Here is a 25,136-nt window from a genome sequence, read left to right as displayed (position 1 = left end):
TCGACGTCTCTGTACCACACCTTAGGTTTACAAGGTTCTAAGTGCAGTGCCTGTGTTTCGAAATGTTCCGTGAAGAAACTTGTCACCGTGACTAGTTTGTGACGTTCTTAATGGAAGGATGAGTTAAATTAGCAGATGAACATTTAAACCTTAACGACGAAGGAAACATGAAGGTATTATGTGATTCATTGATGTTCAATGACAAACATGCACATGGACCCTATATTGTGGAAGGATGACAATTTTGTTTTTATGATTTTTGTTTAGAAGCTCGGAATGAGAGGGCATTTGCGCATTTGTAAGAATATTTTCTTATCTCACTCGAGATGATCGAAAAACCTAGCATGACTTGGGAGCCAATTTTAGTGGTAAGCCAACCAAAAGCCTGTAGCCAAACCTCAGCGGATGTAAAATGGTGGCAGTTGAACTAACCCTAATGTTTCTGTTTTCCAAGTAGCTTTGTGTGGACAGCCACCATATATATGAGAATGGAACCATGGAGAATAAATCTTAAGAATGGGGGAACATTAACGAATAATTGAGGAGAAGCACAAACTGCCTTCTGTCGCAAATGATTTGCGTAAGATACTAAGAATAAGTCACCAGAATAGTTGCACATTGTGTACGTGTGTGAGGGTAACCAACGCCAGCAGAGACACCAGGGAGCAGGAGCCTACGTGACAGGCTGTAGAAGACTTTTCTGGGAGGAACAAGGTCAGGAGGACAGCGCATGATGGCGTGGGAGGCGCGTCACGCCAGCCTTCATAAGCGGCTTCGCCGGCGTTGCTGGTAAGTCTTACTTCAGTCTGCTTCAAACGCTGGACCTACGTTACTCTGTCCCCTGGGGAAACTTAGTTTATCGTGGCACTTAGCTGCACAGTGTACGTACAGGGCTACATAGCACAGTCATTGTGTGGTATTCAACGATAGTTTCCAATCCTACTTTTTGCTGAGTCTCAGTCACTTATCAGAGTTCCTCCTTGTCCTCCTCCCACCGACTTTCCTTATGTCCAAATATCTCAACTTCTATTCACAGACAGCAGGTCTGCCACTTCACAGTCGGCAGGTGTGGCCGAGAGGTTCTAGGCGCTTCAGTCTGGAACCGCGCGACCGCTACGGTCGCAGGTTCGAATCCTGCCTCGGGCATGGATGTGTGTGCTGTCCTTAGGTTTAACTAGATCTAAGTTCTAGGGGACTGATGACCTCAGATGTTAAATCCCATAGTGCTCAAAGCCATTTGAACCATTTTTCTGTCACTTCCCAACTGTGGATTGTGCCAGCTCCCATCTTGATCCACTTGCAGGACGCTGAAATTTTTGGTGCCAGGTGTGCGGTTGGTTAAAGATAGGCATCCCTGTTGTCAGGTGTTGGCTATCAGGCACCCACAGTCTTACTGTGCCTTTACACAGTAATGCGATCAGCCAGGCAACAAATCTGAGAAATAAATGTGGGACTTTGCTTATTTCTGACGGCTACCAGTCCGAAGTCAGAAGAGGACTGACACCTTTGAGAGTTAAGACTGAGAGGAGTGGTGGTAAGGTGAAGAGAGAAGAAAGAAGAATACGATTGTGACGCGATGGGAAGGTCCTTTACGGCATGTGGTCGACTACGCAAGAGGCGGGTTAGCACCATAGCATGACAAGATCATGGAGTCCCGGGTTCGATTCCCCGCCGAGTTGGAGATTTTCTCCGCCCGCGGACTGGGTGTTCGGGTTGTCCTCATCATTCCACCATCATTCATGAAACTGAAAGCATGACAGCACGCCGATCCAAAGGGACACGGCGCATGATCTTCTGACGGGTCGGGAAGGGCAGCCAAGGCGCGGGCTCGACTACGCGGGAGGCGAGCCGACACCGAGGCGTGGAAGCACGCCGTTCCAGAGGCAGTCGGCGACAGCAGTTAACGGACGTGCCAGAGGGGTCCTCCAGATTCGAGGAAGCAGATACCGTACTAGAAGGCGCATGGCTGCTACGGCTGTCTGTCAGCAAGGCCGCTTGGCTGGCAGGCGACGCGATAACGGAGAGGCAGCGCAGAAAGCTGCGCAGATTGCAGAGAACTTTAAAGACGATGAGCAAACTTGCCGTGATATGAGCATGCAGAAGCAGCCGCTAGTAATGTTGCGCAATCGTCACCAATCAGGCATTACATTAGTTTACGTGATACACTAAAATTGTTGCCACAACTTTTTTATGGCAACTAAAGTACAGTTGAACGAGTTTTTAGATAATTGTGATAGTGCAATCGAGTTAGTGGCCCCAGATCAGCATGATATTTTGCTTCAGTTTGTTAATGCACGCCGGCCGCGGTGGTCTAGCGGTTCTAGGCGCTCAGTCCGGAGCCGCGCGGCTGCTACGGTCGCAGGTTCGAATCCTGCCTCGGGCATGGATGTGTGTGATGTCCTTAGGTTAGTTAGGTTTAAGTAGTTCTAAGTTCTAGGGGACTGATGACCACAGATGTTAACTCCCATAGTGCTCAGAGCCATTTGAACCATTTGTTAATGCACGAATAGTTGGAGCTGTCAGGAGTAAACTGTTAGAGAACTGACAACCACCTGGCCTCCTGCATGTGTTCTTTTAGCAGAAAATTATGCTTGTAAACGCACATTAGGTACTGCACTTGTAAGATGTTTGCAAATAGACAAGAACGTGATTACAGCATTGCACAAGGGGTTCATACATTGATGCCTTGCAGCATCATTTTAGGGAAGCCATCAGCGATGTAATGACAGAAGCTGAGTTTGCTGCAATTATTGCTCTGGTTCTGACTTGGGCAACGGAGTATTCATGCACGGTCTTTACTTTGACTGTATTAAAACACTAATAAGGGCTAGAGGAGAGACAGTAACATTCCTTGAAGCCATTGATACTGCCTCTACATAGGAGGGTGTCATTGCATCAGCGAAAGAAAAGCCGATGGGAAGAAAAGTGGTTGGAATGTCTGCGACAGGCCGACTTAAAAGGTTAAATTTGGTACTAGGGTTAACCCAGGGCACATGGCGAAAGATTATCATCCACATAGATTATCATCCACGCTCTTACCATGCTTCGTAGCACTGCACCACAAATCACACACCTTTTTTTTCTATTTATGAGAACTATGCGCCTCTCACCGATGGTTAAACAGCTGCAGAAACATTTCCTCATCTACCACTACTTTTAGAAAGACTACCATGCTCAGTAACACTGCAGGACAAGTGACGTACTTTTTTTCTCCTTATGAGAGCCATTTGCTTCTCCCCAATGATGAACTATTTGCACAAGCATTTCCTCATATAATGACTTCCATCGGAGTGGTCCAGCACACTTAGCAGAGCTTTATCCACACATTCACTACTTTCCTTTTGAGATCTACAATTTTGTGACAGAAAATAAGGGCAGTGGGCACTTAAACTCTTTTGTTTCAGTCATGGCGATAACCCCTCTGTTGCACCATGCAAATGTAATGATGAGATGCTTGGAGAGCCTTGCTCAGAGAGACTTGATGATGCCCAGTCTATGGCACTGCAGAAGCCAAGAGCAGATGATGCTAATGTGTGTTGATCCTTCTCAACTCAACCACATTGCCTACCTGTATTCATTTGTATGTGTTTGTGAACTACAGCATGTGCCAAAACGCACTACACATAAGTAGTGGCACAGCAGGGGCACCAGCACATTTTGTTACTACAGGTTGCCTACATCAGAGGCAGGTATGCATGGAGGGGCAAGCCTATTGTTCTCCTTCGATTGACAGGTACTTAACCTATAGTTCTCCTTTGATTGACAGGTACTTAACCTATCGTTCTGCTAACAGGATCCTTCTATTTGATTGACAGGTCCGTTACCTATTGTTCCCTGCCCCTTTCCCCTCCACTCCCCCTCAGGAAACCTCCAACCCAACCCCTCCCCCTCGCTGCTACAAGTACACTTTCATATCTGAGTTATTGGAACAGCCTCTCTCACTCTTATCAATTTGATTGAGTACATAATTAAATTGATCAATTAATTAACCTCTCCCCTTTTGGTAAACCCCTTCCTCCCTTCCCTCCTCCAGAACATGGTGGGATGTTCTAATTTTGGCTTGGTTAAAGGGCACTTGGCTTACTTTCACTAACCTAACTAAATGGCAGGGGAATAGGTCACTTGGGCTACCTCCACTAACCTAAGGCATCCGACTGACACCTCTTTCTTGAAAACGATGGGAAAAGGTGCAATGTATGCTGCACTGGCCTGCTGGATGCGATGGATGTAAGTCTTTATTTTGCAGGCAGTCTTTATTTAAACATTTTGAGGCAGCAGCTCCATCCAGTGTGTTCACCATGAGGTCCAGAGCCCTACTGAACTAGTCACAGTATCGCAACAAAAGGGCCCTGTCCTCCATTCCGTGATGTAATCCAAGAAGGCGGTCTGGGGGGTGGAAATGGTGAGAAAAGGACTCAGTCTATTCTGCACTGCTGGAGAGAGGAAAGAGTGTACTTTATTTATTTCAGAACAATTTATTTAGGGATGGGTTTCACATTATTTATTACACTGATGCAAAACACTCGCTCTGATGTGCTTGGGTTCACAGCACACAGTCTACAGACCTGCAAACTACGCGTAAATCACCGAAATAATGCAGTACACTATGTACAGACACAAAAACAACTCTTAAATTATCAAAATAGTGCATTTAAAAGGCTCTGTAAACATGCTCACTACGCTTAAACAGCCAAAAATAATGCTGGGTACAAACGCTCAATGATTGTGAAAAACGCTTTCGAACTATCGTCAACCATGACATATCAGCGAACTGTCCCAATGTGCACACTTGCCGACGCAGCCAACTCTGCACATGCACTTTACACGGCCTGCTGGGCGCAAGCCAGCGCTGGAGAGACGAACGCAGGGGGCGCAAGCCATTACTCTCACGCCGCTGGTGCTAACAGCCAGCAAGAAAGTCGCGTCTATTTTCGGGTATACAGTTAGAGTTCTTCGAGTGTTATACTGACATCACATGTCTATGTAAATAAGCGCCAAATCACCCTTTGGATTCGTACACTGACGCTGATGACTCCAGATGAGAGACGCCTCTGGGCCGTGCGTACATGTTTGCCATTGGTGGCACGATGCCTTTCTATCTGCAGTCCAGCGAAGACCTAATTCCCAAGTGATTCACCATCGCAGTTGCAGATAAAAGTTGTCAGTATTATACAGACGTCATAGGTCACGCTACAGAAATTGTTGCAATGCTTTCAAGAATAGCCCAGGGAGCATTGTTCCTAGTGATCCTAATCGGACATGCGAGACACATCTAGCTGCACATGTGTTCACTGTGGCTGACACAAAGCTGCTAGTTCACCGTCAAACAAGAGACGTCTGACTAGATACTCACCATCACAGGTGCAGCTAAAAGGGTCTCAATGTTATACTGACGTCACATGCTATGTAAATAAGAGCCACATCTATCACACAGAAATTGTAAAGTGTAACAGAACTAGTTAACGGTCACTTTTGTAGGAGCTTTCGTGATGTCTCAGCTTGTCTGCTAGGAAATTCTTGTCCTATCTAGACCTGTTTACGAAAGTAGCCAAAAATTACACCGATTGCATTCTTCCTGATGGTCCTAACGTGGCACCCCTTCCATCATGTGGTACCTTTCCTGGAAATCGTTAAGTCCTGCTTTCAACAAACGTCTCTGAAATACTACTGTTCTCAATGCTATGTAGAGACTCCTATGTTCCAGCACAAAGGATGTCTTGTGAATGAATGGAGCATTCTGATTGGCGATTATTGAATTTACCAGCTAAATCACTGATGCTGCCAGTGTGGAAGCACTGTCTGCCTTTTCCATACTGTAGACGAGACTTTCAGTGGCTAAACTATTTTGTAAAGATCACCATATTGCACTGACAGTTAAACCCTGCAAAGCGGCCAACAGATCATCAAATACAGAAAGATTCTTACTCAATTACACTGCTCTGCCACTGAGGACAGAACCTTGAATATTAGAGCGTGAAACCGATCTACAACCTGGCAATATATCACTGTGTACTGTGTCGATGTAGTAAACATACAATTCGCATCCTGCGCCATACAAAATCGCGCCTTTTCCATATGGCTGTCGACCATCAGAGACTCGTATATATATCGCGAAGACAGACAACATAAGCATATGCATCGTATATACCCCTCATTTTCCTGCAAGTCGCTTGGTCATCCACTGCAACTGACAGTCATAAGTCATCTGCACTCGAGGCATAACCAGAACGCCCTCAGTGGACCAAATTCACTCTCAGAACTGTTGTACAAAGTCTCAGCACAAAGGCGTTACTGTTTCTGGCCCCGACCTGATTGCTTGCTTGCTTGCTTGCCACACCCAGCTCCAGACTCTGAGAGTACAAGAACATATGTAATTTCGCATGGTTTGCCAGAATATCATACCATTTTCGCGATTCTTCTCAATATCAAGCACATATCAATATCTCTTGCTGAGCAGTATGGCTTGCACAGTACAATTTCGAAGATATAGACTGGAAATTATTTCTCTAGAAACCCGAAACTTTAACGAGTTGCAGTGCACTGTAAACCACTGAATAACTAGAAAAAGAGAAAATGCACAGCAAATGTGGAATATTTGGGTGGGGGCGACTAGATACAATCGAGTACAGTATTATACTGCGCCACCCAATCAGAAAAATATTGCACTTGTGCTAGGTGTTGGCAGCTGTACCACATTTACAAACAATTTGAGAACCCGGAATGAGAGATTATGTCATGATAGCATGGGTAGAAGTGACATAAAGAAATCGATCGAACTGCGTAAAATGACGGAAAATACGTATAAATTGAGAGAAAATACGCTGAAATGCGGGGAAATTGAGAAAGTACTTGTGTGTTTTCTGGCTGACACAGAACATTTCTTGTACATGGGAACAAACATGCAACACCAAGAGGAATCCGAGGAAACATCGACATGGAAACGAAGGGGACCAGGAAAACAGTCACTTTTATCCATCGAGGCAGGATTCTATTGTATGTCTATTGAGGTAACAATGATACAAGTGAGTTGACTACTGTATCTGACGCTTTTCAGGAAAATAGGAAATCATCTGCCTCTAAACTTATATGCATCTGCGATAAAGGATAACAGAGAGTAGATGGGGTGATCTATTGAGATGGAGCAGTAATGAGGTACGTTTTAATGGCAGACTGATGATACATTCTAGAGAGGTAGATGTTGCTGTAGGTCATATGACAATTTTTTCGGCTGTTCTGTCAGGATCCATCAGTCGTGTGTCATAGACTGCGTTCGACTCATACACAACCACGTGTTCTGTATGTTGTGCTTGGAGCATTGTCTACTTGCAAATCGATAACAGCAAACCTCTCGGTCATGTTTGCTTTAAGTACACATGAAAGTCAGTAAGCTTTGAAACTGAATGTGATAAGCTGATGTTACGCAAGGATGCCTTTAAGGTGACAAAGGTGGTGGTAATACCACCTCACGGAGTTTGAACGAGGTCTTCTTATAGGGATACGAGAAGGTGGGTGTTCCTTCTGCGACACTGCAAAAATACTTGGCAGGAATGTACTCACTTTCCATGGTTGCTGGCAGTGGTGCTCAGGAGAATGTATAGTTTCAAGAAGACCGGGCTCCGGACGGCCAAGTGGCACTTCCGAGTGGGAAGACCATACATAGTGTTTGATGTGTGGTTCTGGCTCATTATACCGCACCTGCAGCAGCAATCCGAGCAGCAGTTGGCATCTCAGTGACACAACTTACTTCAAGAACAGCTCCGAGTTAAACGCCCTGTAGTGTGCATCCCTTTGATCCCATACCGCCACCATTTACAATATCAGTGGTGTCAAGTGAGAGCTCATCAGAGGGTAGGATGAAGAACTGTTGTGTTTTATGATGAAAGCTGGTTCTGCCTCGGCGCCCGTAATGGACGGGTGTTGGTTAGGTGGAGGCCAGCTGAATTGCTTGCAGGCCCTCAACTGGCCTTCAAGCAATCTTTCTGCCTGCTAGATGCACTTAACCTACACCTGGAGTTACCGTCTGGGCTGCAGTTTGGTATGACAGGAAAATGGCTCTAAGCTCTATGAGACTTAACATCTGAGGTCATCAGTCCCATAGACTTAGAACTACTTAAACGTAACTGACCTAAGGACATCACACACATCCATGCCCAAGGCAGGATTCGAACCTGCGACCATAGCAGCAACGCGATTCCAGACTGAAGCGCCTAGAACCGCTCGGCCACAGCTGCCGGCTGGTATGAGAGCAGGAGAACTATCGTGGTTATCCCACTTCTCCTTACTGCAAAATTTAACGTTGATCCTAGTGATTCGACCTGTCGTGCTGCTATTCAAGAACATCGTTCCAGGTGCTGTTTTCCAACAGGATAACGCTCCCTCACATAGCGCTGTTGTAACTCAGCATACTCTACAGACTCTCGACATGTTGCCTTGGCTTATTCAATCACCAGATCTGTCTCTAGCCGAGCACAAATGGACTATCTTCGGTTACCAACTCCAGTGTCAGCACAACTGACAAATTCAACAGGCAGGGAATTCCATCACACAAACTGATATCCGGCACCTGTACAACACAATCCATGCACAATTTCTGGCGGTTAAATCGCCTGTTAACGTACCAGCATTGGTCCTACGAGATATCCTGCGTTAGTATCAATATAAAATCACCCATATTCGGGAGTTGCTTCCTGCTGAACTGCCAGTAAGAGAAACGTTCTCAATCGAATTTCGTGCTCGCATAAAAGTGGATAATTAATGTCCATGGAACATTCATATTCTTGAGTGTCCAGAACTTCTGCAGGGCTACTGGCCTATTATCCTCTCCAAGGACATGCCAACACACAAAATTTCAGAATACGATCATCGGACGACAACCAGAACCACTTCATAATGCAAAAGTGACTGTGTAGTGCGGGCTCGACGTCGTTTATTGTAGGACCTTATTTTTTCGAGAAAATGAGTCTGCGTATTCTGTTACCTGTACCGTCACTGGTAAACGCTATGAGAGTCTTTCGCGCACCAATGTCATTCAATACCTTCCACAGCGTGGATTTCTGCGTAGGATCATTTTAGTGCAAGATGACGCTATTCTGCACAATGCACAGTCAATGAAGCGGCTGCTTCAGAGGTGTTTCGAAAATGGTAAAATTATCAGCCGTAATTTCCCCACAGTCCTGCCATCCATGTCACTTGATGGTAATCCGTGTGACTTTTGGCTATAGGTTACCTGAAAGATATTGTGTCCAGTGCTGCAGATACTAACGTAGCTGAATTGAAGGCATACATTGCGAAATGCTTTGTGAATGAGACCCCCGAGACATTCTCCTCTGCTCTGAAACATGCTGTTTCTCGATTTGAACTTCTGGCAGAAAACGCCAGACGGCATATTGAATATGTGTTGCGCCAGTCTCTCGACAGTTAGAAACAGAGGTCATTTTCACAATGAAATTTTCACTTTGCAGCGGAGTGTGCGCTGATATGAAACTTTCTGGTGACTGAAACTGTGGGCCGGACCGAGACTTGAAATCGGGACCTTTGCCTTTCAGGGGCAAGTGCTCCGCCAACTGAACTACCCAGAAGCTTTTGTGAAGTTTGGAAGGTAGGAGACGAGGTACTGGCGGAAGTGGAGCTGTGAGGACGGGTCGTGAGTCGTGCTTGGATAGCTCAGTGGTAGAGCACTCGCCCGCGAAAGTCAAAGGTCCCAACTTCAAGTCTCGGTCCCGCACACAGTTTCAATCTGCCAGGAAGTTTCAGATGTCATTTTGCTTTTTATGTGGTTTTTGGCCTCATAACAACTAAAAACTGATTTTCCCATCCGTTGTGGTACGGCCTTACCTTGGTGGATGAGCTTACCTAGCTAACAGTGCCACTCCTGTTGACTGTCGAACTTAAGACGTCATGCACGTAATGTACGACTCAAACCATAGCCGTGGCATTGTGCTTCATCTGCCACCTGTAGCCAACCCCACTTACATTTAGATGATTATAGCGCATTGTATTGGAAAATTTTCGATAGCATTTTTGTTGTATTCCATTACGTTATCCCCTGCGTCAATATTATGCTATTCAAATTTGACATCATTCTGAGCAGTGCTTTTCTTCTTCAACGGTTTAAAACTGGAACTTTAATTATGGACGCTATATATACAGGGTAAACATTAATAAACTGTCAAACTGCAGAGACGGATTCCTGACTAGAAATGGTATCAAAAATGTCCTATGGACACGAGTCCGGAAATGTACAGTTGCCACGGTGGTGACGAATGATCACGAGCCGTGCGTTCCTTGTGTGTTTCAGGCTCTGTGGTTGACGCACAGTACTGTATGCAGCAGGATGGTCCGGTATGCATGTCGGGAGCAAAACCGAGATCGAGTTTGTTTATGGCTAACCAGAAGAAAACGGTCGAGAGGCAGCAAGGCTATACGAAAACAAGTACCCTCACAGACGCCAACCATATCACACAAAATTTCATGCTCATTTTGGGCACTGGTGTGACCATGGGTCCATTCAGAAAGACATGTAAAGAGGCGACGGACCGTGCGTGCACCAGATATGGAGGAACGGGTTCTGCCCCTCAACCGTTTTCATCAGCTTCTCCGTAAACCTTTTCGACATGTTCCCGACGTGAATACCGGACCACCCTGCTGCTTATAGTACGCTGCGTCAATCACAAAGCCTTCAATACACAAGAAACACACGACTCGTGGTCAGAGGAACTTACATTTATCAGCGCCATCTACCGTGGCAACGATGCATTTTCGGGCATATGTTCATAGGACCTTTTTTCGTCCCTTTTCAGTCAGGAATCCGTTCCTGCAGTTTGTAAGTTTTTATTGATGTTCAGCCTGTATATACACTTACAGTTGCAATTTCAATAGTAGTGATGAATCCTTCTGATAGCCTCTGTTTTTGTGTTCGTTTGTTTCACTGAGTATCGTTTGGATCTTTCCATAAACAGTATGTTGTTGATTAGGCTAGCTGTAGTCTGGCAGGGAATAATTTTTAGTGGTCTTCTTCTAAATGATATTATCATCGTATGAGTGTATATAGTATATTTATTTTACGATATAGGTCCAGAATCGTGCGAATGCTACGGTCGCAGGTTCGAATCCTGCCTCGGGCATGGATGTATGTGATGTCCTTAGGTTAGTTAGGTTTAAGTAGTTCTAAGCTCTAGAGGACTGATGACCTCAGATGTTAAGTCCCATAGTGCTCAGAGCCATTTGAACCATTTGATATAGGTCCCGGCCTTAGGTCATACTGACATCAGAACTCGTCCCACTTGAGTGAAACACAAGTCATGGTCGAAAAATACACATCAGGTCGTATAAAGCAGTTCTCTCCTAAGTAAGTGTGAGAAAATGTCTGCGATGCAGAGAATAGCTGGAAATTTGCATGACATAAACTTCACCTGTATTTTGGAGGTCCAATTTTTATCACATCATTATTGCATTTACCAGATGTGCAATTTCAACATCTACCGCGTATCGCAGATATGCACTCACACTTACTTACGAGACAGGTGGTTCATATAACTTGATATGTATTTTTCGACGACGAACTGTGTTTCACTCAAATTGAACGATTTCGGACGTTGTAATATTCGCAAATGGCCTATGCAGAAATCTAGAGCTCGAAATAAATATATTCTTTGCAGTCAAACAGCGCTAATACCCTTCCAAAAATTCTACATGAATGTGGCGCAACAAAAAGAAGAAAAAGCATTTTTAGTAGTGGTCGCCCACAATACCGTGTCTCCTTATCTCCTCTGACGGTGCGGTACGGCAGGGCACAGTGGTAGAGGTGGAGGTTCTCTTGAGAACGCCCATGCTGGTGGTGCGGAGTGGGGGGGGGGGGGGGGCTGCAGTACGGTTGCTGACTCCTTCGCGCAAAGTATATCCCGTATAACTGATAAGCTACAGCTAGTTAGTCTCCAAGCGCTCGCATTAGTCCAGGTACGATCTCACAGACCGCTAGCGTTTATTGTTACTCTGTTGCTAATGCATAGGGGTGGGGTAGGAGATTACATCGTTATCTAGTTGTTGTTTTCCGAAGCCACAGTGATTTCCTTTGTCAGTAGCCACTTTAATGTGACGTGAAGGGACCTATACCATTACTGCTTCTTTCGTGGTAGCGATCACTGACCGCACCTGGGACTTCGCATTAAGGATTCAGTAGTCAAGTCTTCACCTGCAGTCCATGTTAAAGACCCTGACTTTGAGGGTACTGTTTTAAAATGATCTGAAGACAGTTTAGAAAGTGTTGTTGGATTAGATATGGCAACGAAATTGAAAGTGAACATAATTTAGAATAGGAACAGTGTGAAAGCGAAGACGAATTTGTTTTGCCACCTATGAAATAATTGAATGAAACAAGTGATCAAAGTTAAGAAGACAGAATTGTAGAGACTGAATATGCAGCTAAGGTTTTTCTACAAATATATTTAGTTGAAACAAATACCGCTGGTCGTCAAAGCTTCTTCCAACGTAGCTAATGACATTACTTTTCCGCATGTTAGACATAAGTAAGATGAATGTGTTTCTCTTTCAGTACTCCAACAAAAATGATACGTGAGCCGCTTTAGTTTTTTGAAGAAGCTTGTAAACTCGTTGGTGACACCACAGATTAAAAGCCAGTTAACAACTATTAAACAATCTGCGAACCTCATGTATCTATTCACCATGTTTCGAGTGGACCAGAACCAAGAGTAGAAGTCATTATAGAACGAGTGAAAAAACGCTAAACGTGCTCTACCTGTTACCCGAAAAAGAAGAGAAAGACGTCTTATATTTGTTATCGTTACAAGAAGCCAACCTAGCTTGCTCATTCTACACAAATGTCCAGCGAGTGCAAAGAAAAAGTCTGAGAAGAAACCTAAAAGCCTGAAAATCACTTGTCTAATTATCTTTTTTTGAATGTTTTATGGGAGTTTTTTATGTTTTATTATTACATATATAGTGAACAATAAAAATATAGCAAAAAGTTAAATTTAGAGTGCAGGATATTTATGGTTTCAAAACACTGTCATTATCATGTAATATTATGTTAATTTTGCGCATTTTAATGCGTTTTTTCGTAAAAATTAAGTTTAAAATTTATTTTAATATATTTTTGTGTGGTATTAATGTAACTATTTATATGGAAAACTCAACCGTTTCACTGAAACTGCTGAATGCAATTTGTACACATATTTAAACAGAGAGTGATAAAAAGTGGCTCAGGAAGGTAAAGGTTAAAGTTTACACCAGTGCGACCCATAATTGGACAAATACAAAATTTCAGAATGGCACTGCCAATTTCAATAAAGAAACTACTAGAAAATTTGGGCATTAATTTCTGTTACGGCCATCCGATGCGTGCATTTAAAGGTAATAGCGATAGCTCAAATAATTACAATGAGAAATTTGCGTTAAACATCTCCTCCTGCTAAACTGTGTTTCATTCCATTACTTGAACATTAAACATGCATTTGGACCAAATTAGAATTTCCTCTTGTAGAAGAATCGTTTACTTACGTTCCAGATACGAATTACTTTCTTGTATGGTTCTCAACTATACATTTATATGATGTAAGATTTTTACTCTTGTGTGCCACAACGAGGAGTTGTCCACTTGAAAGTGCCAGTTTTATTGGTTTCTTTGACTCATCCGACAACTCGCTGAGTCTAATGTGAGAAACATAGATATACATGATGGATCTGCGTTCTTTACGATGATTTCTAAAGTTATTGAAAAAGTTACTACATTTACTTGGTATATCTGACGGACATTTATGTAAACATGATAGAAACACATAAAAATTCAGTTGATGTACCTGTATCCCAGCTTCCATGGTAAGGATCGTAATGATGAAATAGCTTCTTTAACTGACATGCTTCTTTGATTAATGGAGCTAGCTGCTTTAATGTACAACATTGGTTATCTGTCACTGGGAAATTGCGTATTAGACTCCTGACAATCTGCCCATCGAAATTATCTAAATGCATAGTTTTTCGCTTCCTTCTGTGTCTTTTCTGGAGAAGAGAAGCTTTGTAAAGTACCTGTAGCTACATTCTTGCCCTGGATTTTGTTTTCTTTATTGTGTGATGGGGAACGCAGTGGCTGTTTCATCTATATATAGCATAGATTTTAATGGGATTTTTACTGCCTCATCTCCCTCTTGCAAAATAAATTTTGTGACATTGCACACAATCACCGATGCATGTGTACATGTAGACTGCAATGCCACACTGTGTAAAACGGCGGTAGCAACGATAAAGTTCAAAGTACGCGGGTCTTCGGGTGGCTGACAGTAACAATTGAGGTGTCCATCGTTAGCAGACGAGGCACACAGCTCAGCAGGAGGCGTGCAACTGAGGCTCCAATCCGCTCAAGGCAAACGAGTGGATTCGGCCAGCAGCAGGACGATAATGCTGTACATTTTGTTGTTAATTAGTCTGTTCAATATGTGAGCACCTGCGCTGAGCTGTAGGTCTGTAGACATGACAGTCGCTTGATTAACCACCTTGCAAGAGAGAAATAATGTCTGTTCGACTCGAATTTGGGGGAAGATTTACTGTTACAAGCAAGTTTAAGGAGACCTCCGTCAGTTATTTTTCTTACTTCTACTCTTGCATGAATATGACATTCCAGACGCATACCACCAAACTCTGAAGCGTTCTCTGGAGTCGATACATGAGTGGATTCGTCGATATGTTATACAGAAAACATTCTTTAGCATATTATGATGCGAGCATATTTATTTTTAAGCTCTCCTGGTTTTCGCTTTATTTGTTTTGTGTCCTGGATCCCATAATTCTATAAAATTTTTCACAAAACAATCACCAATTTCGTTAGCTATGGTTCTTTCATTCCATAGTCAGTTTCAGCCCAACCCAGATCATCTTCCGACATATCTCCACAGCCTGTCATTACAGTTCGTTATACCCTGCATATCAGGTGTCACTTGATGTATCCCACATTTTTTTGCCTGAAATAACAAATGTTGTGTTTCAATTGCGGTCAGTATTCATTGAATCCAGCTTTATCATTATTATGTACGTATGCTGCATATAAATACAAGCATGTCTCTTGGTAATATTACCTGTGTTACCATTTCTGTGTGAAGTCAGATGCAGTCTACTGTAAAGTGTTCAGAATAATGAGTAACTGCGATTCTGCCAATACATATTCCAACTAGAGCACAAACTGTCCTATCTCTGGTGTAATACCACAACATTCATTCTGTTTCATTGCAATTAATTTGTTCGGTATGTCAAACTACAATTGGGACATCAGCTGAAGCTAATGCAGAAGGACATGTAAGAAAGTGCATTTGGGTTGGCCCTGTGAAGTGACATCGGGAGCTAGCTGCCAGTATGGCAAGTACTGTCTCTGAGGCACCGACGTAGTTACTACATGTGTGGTCAAGCAGACGGACTAAGGGTGTAATAGCACTGACACAGCAGAAAAACAGAGCTGCTTCAGAGTAGTTTACCTGATTCTTTCACTCCTGAATTTTGGCTCTGATGGGGCTTGTGTTACAGGAAACCATGCTTTGGCAGAAAATCGATGAACGAATACAGAGGCATTGCTGTATCACAGCCACAGTTCCATGGAGGGAGTGGGGAGAGAGAGAGGTGGGCGGGACTATCGACATCCTACGAGTCAACCAGTCTCATCCTCTGATCTCTGCCACTGCTAGATGCGGTTCTGCTGTTCGAACTGAGTCCACTGTTTTTGATTTTGTGCTCTCCAACGGGTTGGCCACTTTCAGGTCCAGACCACCGCCAGCCTCCTACTCTGGTGGCCTACGATACTGGGTGCATTCAGCCACACAGCTGCCGCCACTTGTGCTGGCAAACTCCTTGCTACCCACCTCATCTTGTGGACTGACACCTCTGCTGCTGTAAGTCATTCCATCCATGAGGGTCCACTGCAAGATCTGTACGTCTTAGCGCAAGCTGTCCTCGAGAACCAGGTTGCCGTTAGTCTGCATTGCGGGCTGCCACCCACTGTTGTAGTAAGCATTCTTGCCGAGCCTCTGTCATCAGCTGCTAACCTTGCAACCTATCAAGATGTCTGTTGACAGTCACGCCTCTTCACAAGCCACCTGCACCTTATGTCCAGGAGGCGCTGACTACTCTCAGGGCCGTCACAACTTTTATAGTTCGTTGAGCAATGAATGAATGTCTTAAAACGTTTCATTGCGATACGCTGTACGACTACCATGCATCTACTCATTACACTACTGTTGCCTCGCCTAGGGGTCGTTAACGCTAGTTTCCTGACATCGACCAAGACAGTTACACCTTTCACCATAGAGGTTTATGAATCAGGCCTCTACATCTAGTGTCAGAAGGAATCTCGTTGGTGCCATCCCTGGAGCAGATGGCTCGGTTCAAATGGCTCTGAGCACTATGGGACTTAACTTCTGACGTCATCAGTCCCCTATAACTTAGAACTACTTAAACCTAACTAACCTAAGGACATCACAAACATCCATGCCCGAGGCAAGATTCGAACCTGCGACCGTAGCGGTTGCGCGGTTCCAGACTGTAGCGCCTAGAACCGATCGGCCATCCCGGCTGGCCGATGGCTCGGCTACTTCAGGGTTACAGTACGTAGGATATGGTGAGCTTTATTATCTTTTTTTTTTTTTTGTTCCATACGTTGCGCCATCTCCGAGGTGCTTATCATTGATGTTAGACAATCAGACTGTTGCGCACACAAATTCAAGCTTCCCACCAGAGATAGCTTCACCAAACGTGTCCTTTGTTAAGTTTCCTAAATCTGAACAAGAGAAAGATACAAATATTGGACATGGGACGGTAGTAAAGTTGAGCAGTCCCCTGCGCTATCGTCTACGCTACGGGAACAACTGACCCTAGTTCATTGTATTCGGGGAGCAGCTTGAAGTAGGGCGCGCAGCCTCCTGTTTGGTTAGCTTCAATTCTAATTAACTGAAAAGCGACGCAACGTATCTAATTTTTCTTAAAAAACACGTTTACAAGCTTTTTAGACTGTTTCTAGCCACCTTCTACACTCCTGGAAATTGAAATAAGAACACCGTGAATTCATTGTCCCAGGAAGGGGAAACTTTATTGACACATTCCTGGGGTCAGATACATCACATGATCACACTGACAGAACCACAGGCACATAGACACAGGCAACAGAGCATGCACAATGTCGGCACTAGTACAGTGTATATCCACCTTTCGCAGCAATGCAGGCTGCTATTCTCCCATGGAGACGATCGTAGAGATGCTGGATGTAGTCCTGTGGAACGGCTTGCCATGCCATTTCCACCTGGCGCCTCAGTTGGACCAGCGTTCGTGCTGGACTGGACGTGCAGACCGCGTGAGACGACGCTTCATCCAGTCCCAAACATGCTCAATGGGGGACTGATCCGGAGATCTTGCTGGCCAGGGTAGTTGACTTACACCTTCTAGAGCACGTTGGGTGGCACGGGATACATGCGGACGTGCATTGTCCTGTTGGAATAGCAAGTTCCCTTGCCGGTCTAGGAATGGTAGAACGATGGGTTCGATGACGGTTTGGATGTACCGTGCACTATTCAGTGTCCCCTCGACGATCACCAGTGGTGTACGGCCAGTGTAGGAGATCGCTCCCCACACCATGATGCCGGGTGTTGGCCCTGTGTGCCTCGGTCGTATGCAGTCCTGATTGTGGCGCTCACCTGCACGGCGCCAAACACGCATACGACCATCATTGGCACCAAGGCAGAAGCGACTCTCATCGCTGAAGACGACACGTCTCCATTCGTCCCTCCATTCACGCCTGTGGCGACACCACTGGAGGCGGGCTGCACGATGGGGCGTGAGCGGAAGACGGCCTAACGGTGTGCGGGACCGTAGCCCAGCTTCATGAAGACGGTTGCGAATGGTCCTCGCCGATACCCCAGGAGCAACAGTGTCCCTAATTTGCTGGGAAGTGGCGGTGCGGTCCGCTACGGCACTGCGTAGGATCCTATGGTCTTGGCGTGCATCCGTGCGTCGCTGCGGTCCGGTCCCAGGTCGACGGGCACGTGCACCTTCCGCCGACCACTGGCGACAACATCGATGTACTGTGGAGACCTCACGCCCCACGTGTTGAGCAATTCGGCGGTACGTCCACCCGGCCTCCCGCATGCCCACTATACGCCCTCGCTCAAAGTCCGTCAACTGCACATACGGTTCACGTCCACGCTGTCGCGGCATGCTACCAGTGTTAAAGACTGCGATGGAGCTCCGTATGCAACGGCAAACTGGCTGACACTGACGGCGGCGGTGCACAAATGCTGCGCAGCTAGCGCCATTCGACGGCCAACACCGCGGTTCCTGGTGTGTCCGCTGTGCCGTGCGTGTGATCATTGCTTGTACAGCCCTCTCGCAGTGTCCGGAGCAAGTATGGTGGGTCTGACACACCGGTGTCAATGTGTTCTTTTTTCCATTTCCAGGAGTGTAATAATGAGTACCCTTTTAGATGGAAAGAGTGTGTAATGATTAGAGGTATTATGGTAGTAATGTATTTAAAAGTTCTCATCGGCCTTCTGTTACGTTTTCTTGTCGTTTGTTGGGTTTTGCATAATTAATGGAGGGGCAACCACTTCGTCTTCGACGCCACATGCAGTTACTCCGGACGAAGTATTGCAACTTTTAGCAGCCCAAGCAGTGCGGTTGCGAACAAACAGTGCAAATATGTCTAAGAAAGTAGAGGCTATAAAGCTTAGGGAAAAGTACATAGCGTTGCACATTAGAATTACTCAAGAGGAGGAACAGAAAATGCGTCAAGTATCAGACGATAAGTGGGCTAAAAAGACCAATATGTTTTTTCATCGTAAAGCAGAATAATATTTTGAGAGAGTGTGAGACATTTAAAAATGCGATATTGCAGTGCCTGTGCTAGCCTGATTACGATGCAAAGTTCCTTTGGATATGAATGCATGTCCAAAGGAATAGGCACTGCGGTGACAACAGCGTTACGAAACGCATCAAATCAATTCGCAGCTACGAATAAGGATTACCTCAGCTGGAGAGTGGAATGACAACAACGAAAATCTGTGCCGGACCGATTCTCGAACCCGGATTTCTCGCTTATCGCGAGCGGTCGCCCTACCATCTGGTTGTCCGTGCACGGCTCACGGCCAGACCCAAACGCTTGGTTGACGACATATGGAGGTTTCGGCTGCGAGCGCTCGCTATAAGTGGGAAATACGAGTTCATGTTCCGGTCCGGCACTGATTTTCGCTGTCGTTATTCCATTCTACAGCTAGTGAGAGTCCATGTTTGCAACTGCGAATTCATTTGATGTGATTAAAACAATGGGTGCTTGAGTAGAAGCAAAAAATAATGATAAACAAGTTTCACTCATACGCAGAATACTAACACTGTACAAGTTAAGGAGAGTAATGTAGAATTAATGGCTCCAATATCATGTGAATTTGTTGTGTGTGAAGTGGATGTAGTACCAGGCAAAGTAAATGTCTGCTGTACTGAAGTAAATGAGTCTATGAGTGGCAACTTCTACACTGTTGGGTGTTAACGTTTGTTGCTTGGAGATCGTGGATCCTGGAACAGATGTAGTGGGAAGCAAGATGTGCTATTGATTTTTGTGTCGTGCGAAGTAGAACTGCAGACGGTAATTATCTTCTACATCTATATCTACATGATACTCTGCTATTCACAATTAAGTGGCTGGCAGAGGATTCATCAGACCGCCTTCAAGCAATTTCTCCGCCGTTTCACTCTCGAACGACGCATGTAGAAAACGAGCACTACAACAATACAGGGAATACACAAGAAGCTACTGATAATGTTAGTTATTTTAGGAATTTTGCTGATAATGAAGTAGTGCAAATGCATTTATTTCTGAAGGGCAAAGATTCGACGCCACCTATGGTGCATCACTGAGAACTCCTCAGAAGGGGAGAGGAAGGAAGAGAAGAAAGAATATAAATACCTCTAAAGAACGAGGACGCTGCAAACTATACGTTGCTACAAGGTTCTGTTATCATGAATGCAAGATCAGACAAATTGCATACGGCTTCATTAAGATTTAATTCGCACGATGCAAATAACTCGCTTTTGGTAGGAAAAGGTAAAAAACATCACGGTGTTGTAGAATTAGCCAATCTGTAATTAGTTCTAAAATGAAGGGAAGAACAGGGATTACCGGCTAATGTATAGTGAGCGATAGCACCGTATGAGGTTTCTGTATTAGTATAGTTTTAATGATGTGCTTTCGTAGAAAACGTAACGATAACTTTTGTTTCAAAGAAAAAGTCCCAGATGTTGTGCCACAGCAGAGGGTAAAGAAACCACCGGATAGAAGAAAATAAATGCCGAGCGTTACTGATCAATGGAGCAGGATCATTTAGTGTGAAAGATGACTTGTTAGGGATGATTTGTTAAGGGGAAAGAGTTTTGCAGTATTATTTTCAGTTTGTTTTATATTTTCTTTCATGGCAATTCAATGAAATGGTACTCAGGTACCTAATAATTAGATAAGAGCCTGCCTGATAAACAAGGAGAAATGCTAAGCGTTGAAAGACCTAAGCAGAACTATTTACTATGAAATGACTGCTGAGGAATTTCTCCTATAACACCACATGAAAAGAGAAATTGAGGTATGTAGAAGGACTGCTAAGGAGCTTTATACTTTTTATTGATGTGTTTTCCGAAACACCACGTATAAGCAGCGGCATGCATCACCTAATGCCACGTATTCCTAAACAACGCATGTAACGAGATGAAAATAGATTACTCATCCGCTTCAGTTACACAAATTGACACAATTTCTATTTGAAACGTGTGAACATTAGACGCGATAACGTGTTTTAATTAAGGCTTTGCGACGACACGTCTTACTGTTAGGTACGGTCGTTCTCCTTCCTTCGTCGCGTCTTACCACTCTCACCCTCCCTTACTTTGTTCTCTTCCTAATCTGCGACGTAATTTACGGCCAACCGTATTGCAAGTAACGCCTGTTTAGAGTTTACAACTACGTTCACTTTCGTTTTTGGCTGATTTTATTTGTTAAAATGTAGATCCGACGTTTTTCAGATCTCCACCCTAGCTTTGTAACTCAAACTTAACAGCCTCAGCGTTTCCAAGAGAATTTATTTTCAAAATATTTCATTTTCTTATGATTTGTACAAGGTTATTGTAGTGCAAACGTAAAGTGTGCATTATCGAACGATGATTACTTTTAACATATCTTTTAAACCAGCGTTAACTTTTCTACTGACAAGCGTTGCCAGAATTCCTGTACTTAAGTGCAACAGAGCCGAACATAAAGAAACACAGACGCAAGAACATTTATGACCACTACCAACAACTGAACTCGTTCTTTTCTCTCGAGCTACCAGTACGAAGGAATCCGCAACGGGCAAGAAGCACTACATTAGCAGTGTGTAGATAAGTTGAGGATTTGGGTCTGGCAGGAGGCGTGCTAGCGTATCCGGTGCAGTCGAAATGACCACTGTGTCGGATGGAGCGCATCTGCATAGTAAGCAGGAGACCTGGATTCGAATCCCGGTCCAGCACAAATTTTGAACTTACCCCACTGTTTTAAATCAATGCCCGCTCGCAGCGAATCTCTGTATTTCTTTTGAGTCTTAATGACAAGTATAGAAATTTGGAAACGGTATAATTACAAGTACTGGTGGTTTTCCTTCTCATTAACACACTAGTTCACAAAAGCTACCTACTATACATTTCTAGCGTTAAACGTTACTTTTCCGAGCTAAAAGTTGTTCATTGATTATCTTTTGAGACGTGGCAACTTTTGACTGAAATTACTTCTCCGCAGTTAAAGTAGCAACTTATAATTGGTCTTAGAGTTACATATCCACGATAATAATAGTTAATGATAACTGATAGACATCAGTTTTAATCTTGGCCTTACTGAAGCCGAATATTCCAAGCAAGATTCGCCCAGGTGAACGCTACGTCTGCCGGAGACCCGGACGGCCCGGACAGAAAGCGGCGAGTCCGAGGCGGCCAGACGGTGACGTCGCTCTCCCGGCTGGTGGGCGCCCCGCTGCTTTTGCTTCTGCGTCGACTGGCTCCGGTCCTGGCACGACAGCGCTAGAGGCTGCGCGCACATTTCGTTATTTAAGTTAGTATTCTGTCACGTGGACTGCAGACATTTGAAAGAACTGAGCAGGGTGATTTACGAACAAAGGCAAAGACTTCATTTGGGGCTCCAAAGTACACCCTAAGAGAAAAGCTTGCAGGACGATTTCCGATAAGCATTAATCTTTGACAGTGGTACCTGTAAACAGAGCTCTAGTACAGCCATTAGTGCCCTTTCGTCATTTCGGAATAACACCCACCTAATAACGTCATGTCACCTTGTAGATCAGACATTAGGCATTTCGGAGCAGAATTGATATTTGTTTCCTAAGGAGAGCTGTTATTGTCGTCGATTGGCCACTTAAGTAGAGGAATGTCGTCTTCCATTATGAAAGAGAATAAGACTGCCCATAAAAAACTCAGCCGACTGCACAACTCTTTCACCGTACATGAAACGTGCACTTGTCATCGGGAGGAATGAGTTTGTTTGGGGCGAATGACGATGCAATGTGTCCAGTAACATTTAATTTTTTGGCTCTAGTGACCACTAAAACTTATCGCTTTGGAGTGCTGAATACACATAAAATAAAAACTGATTTTGTTAAAAACGAGAAATGGTAACAAAACATACAAACACAGAGCATAAAGTACCGTTCGATGATCTGTGAGACTCCCAATTTTGTGAACTGTAGTGAAAGAAATCAGCTTTGCATATATCGTAGTTATATCAGCTATGGGCCCGTAAAATATCGTTCACTGTTTGACTTCCATCATTTCGCTAACGCATACGGTTCTTATTAAACCAGATCCATAAACCGTGCAACTCCAGTAACGTCATAGTTCACTTCAAGCGTAAGCTTAAAAGAAAGTGTGTCTGTCTGTAGTACCCCTCATTCATATTAAATTCGTATTCACTTCCACTTGCGGTTATGAAAGCGCAACAAATGAAGAAAGTTGAACACTAAAGTTTTCAGAAAACTGATGGGATGGAAATTACGAGGAAAAGAAGTCACAAATAGCAATCAGAGTTATGAGCTACAGAAGAAGACAGTGCGTCCAGGTACATCCCTTCCCGAATCCATAAGAACTGCCTAGCACTACGCATCCTTTTACAGGGCGGCAGAAATCGATTTATTTCACGTAGGGCAGCTCTAAATCTTCGAAGTGATTCAGAGCTTTTCAGACAAAGTTCCTCAGTCTATCACAAATTCTGCTTCTTTGTGGCAGAAAACTTACAAGAACAAAACATTTCTGACATTAAACTATTTCTGATTATTTTTGAATGACACCATTGTCTGACCAATGAATCCATATTTTAGTAACTGTATTAACTGCATTTATTGAACATCGTTAGTACTAGATTCGTAAATCACAATTTTTTATTTTGTTGTAAGCAGTTCTGGAATTATTTTCTGTGGAGAATAACTGTCACTTATCTCGTCCGTAAAAGAGGTTGCACTGAACTATTCACCCCCTACCATCTTCGCCCTCTCACGATAAACGGAGCACCCGCCACTTCCCTTGCTTTTTATTTGATCTAACATTACTCAGGCCCTCCCACCAACGTCCGCGGAACAAAACCAAGACCTCTGAGTAACAGTCAGAGAAACGGGGGCCGTTCATTCAAGCAGGTGAAGCTGTGACTTGCAGTACTGAAATGTATAAACTAGAGCTGGGCATTAGGTATTTGGGTCATGGTGTGTACCTGCTTCCCATTCGGGTCCCCATCCTCATATAAACCACTAGTTGACGACGACCGTTTGTTAGTATTTGAAGCATGAGTGATTCATTCATGGCTTCATTCATTTCGAGCATGATGTATTTGCTACCTTCTTATATCTGAATACAGTTAACATATTTTTTGTCATATCTGTTCATAATGCAGTTACGAGTAACACTAATATGTATCACGTGGTGAAAACTTAAAGGAAGGAAATGCCATAGGTTTAATGCCTGTACATAATACAACTATCTCTGCCCTGTGTTACTTTTCAGCTTGCCGCTTACACAATAAGAAGACTATTGTGATAAATATGTAGTAGCAGAGATCTGGACGTAACTGATAGAACTAGAAACACCGCAGTATATTCACACAGGAAATCAATTCCTGGAATGAGTTCACTACCATTATGAAGTTTTGTAGACAATAGTCGACAGATGCACAGACACACACAAATTTTTAAATTGACATACGACACTCATCTCAATTCATGGTCTGACCAGAACGGAGCAGATTTAACTTAAGTAATCAGTTTCAATATAAAACTAAAAGGAAAAAAATATACTGTTTGCTTACATAGCATTACACTTACTTTCCACTAGTGAATATTGTAATTTATCTTTGAGGTCAAGCACTCGCTTCAGCACCTTACCACAGTTAAACCAACTGATACTGCTATAATAAAACACATTTCTCATTCTCAGACGACATAGTCTACAAGATTAAGAAATTCCACGTACCTTAGACAATGAGTACGGATGAAATATATCACTTTTGTGACTTCTTTCTAGACACTGTTTAAGTTTAGCCTTAACACACAAGATTTCTTGGTGAATTTTGTAGTGATAGCGCATTACAAAACTTTTTTTTTCTGCCTTAGCTGCTTCTATCTGGAGTAATTCAATTAATCCTTGTCACCATCCTACAAATGAAGGACCTCCATCAGTTTTTACTTTCGACAGACTGGTAAGTTCCCAACCAAGCCTGCTTATGATCCTAGTAACTCACTATAACACGACGCGGTCGATGATGTTGATTAATAAAAGTGTTATAATACTCCTCTTCAACTCCAAATGTCTAACTATATGCTTTCTTTTGCTGGTACTATTAGGAAGCGGACAGTTAAAAGTTAAGATGATAGTAGTTAATGGCGGAATACAGATTGTATGACTTATTACTCAAATTATTATTCGTTTCAAACCAACTGCGCTCAGATTTGTGACTGTCCAATTTTCCACACTACAGGATGTATCAAAAAGAATCATCCGATTTTAAAAAGTCATAACTATTATGTTATTTGAGTTACGTGGGTGAACAACGTACTTATGAAAAGAGCAAACTATTCAAGTTTTACGTG

At 43.7% G+C, this 25,136-nt stretch overlaps 1 protein-coding gene across 1 annotated transcript in view; it reads right to left on the bottom strand.

Annotated features, from left to right (window-relative positions):
* The window catches only part of LOC126412900 (uncharacterized), a 79,941-nt gene extending 57,851 nt beyond the window's left edge, over positions 1 to 22,090 (bottom strand). Inside the window, exon 1 of the mRNA XM_050082823.1 lies at positions 21,934 to 22,090. Within this exon, the coding sequence (XP_049938780.1) occupies positions 21,934 to 22,090 (157 nt within the window). The remainder of the gene's footprint in view (positions 1 to 21,933) is intronic.
* Between the last annotated feature and the right edge of the window lie 3,046 nt (positions 22,091 to 25,136).

The sequence above is a fragment of the Schistocerca serialis genome, chromosome 1 (assembly GCF_023864345.2).
Source record: "Schistocerca serialis cubense isolate TAMUIC-IGC-003099 chromosome 1, iqSchSeri2.2, whole genome shotgun sequence".
Taxonomy (NCBI): domain Eukaryota; kingdom Metazoa; phylum Arthropoda; class Insecta; order Orthoptera; family Acrididae; genus Schistocerca; species Schistocerca serialis.
The sequence above is the reverse complement of the archived record's forward strand: the minus strand, read 5'-3'. Positions and strand labels throughout refer to the sequence as shown.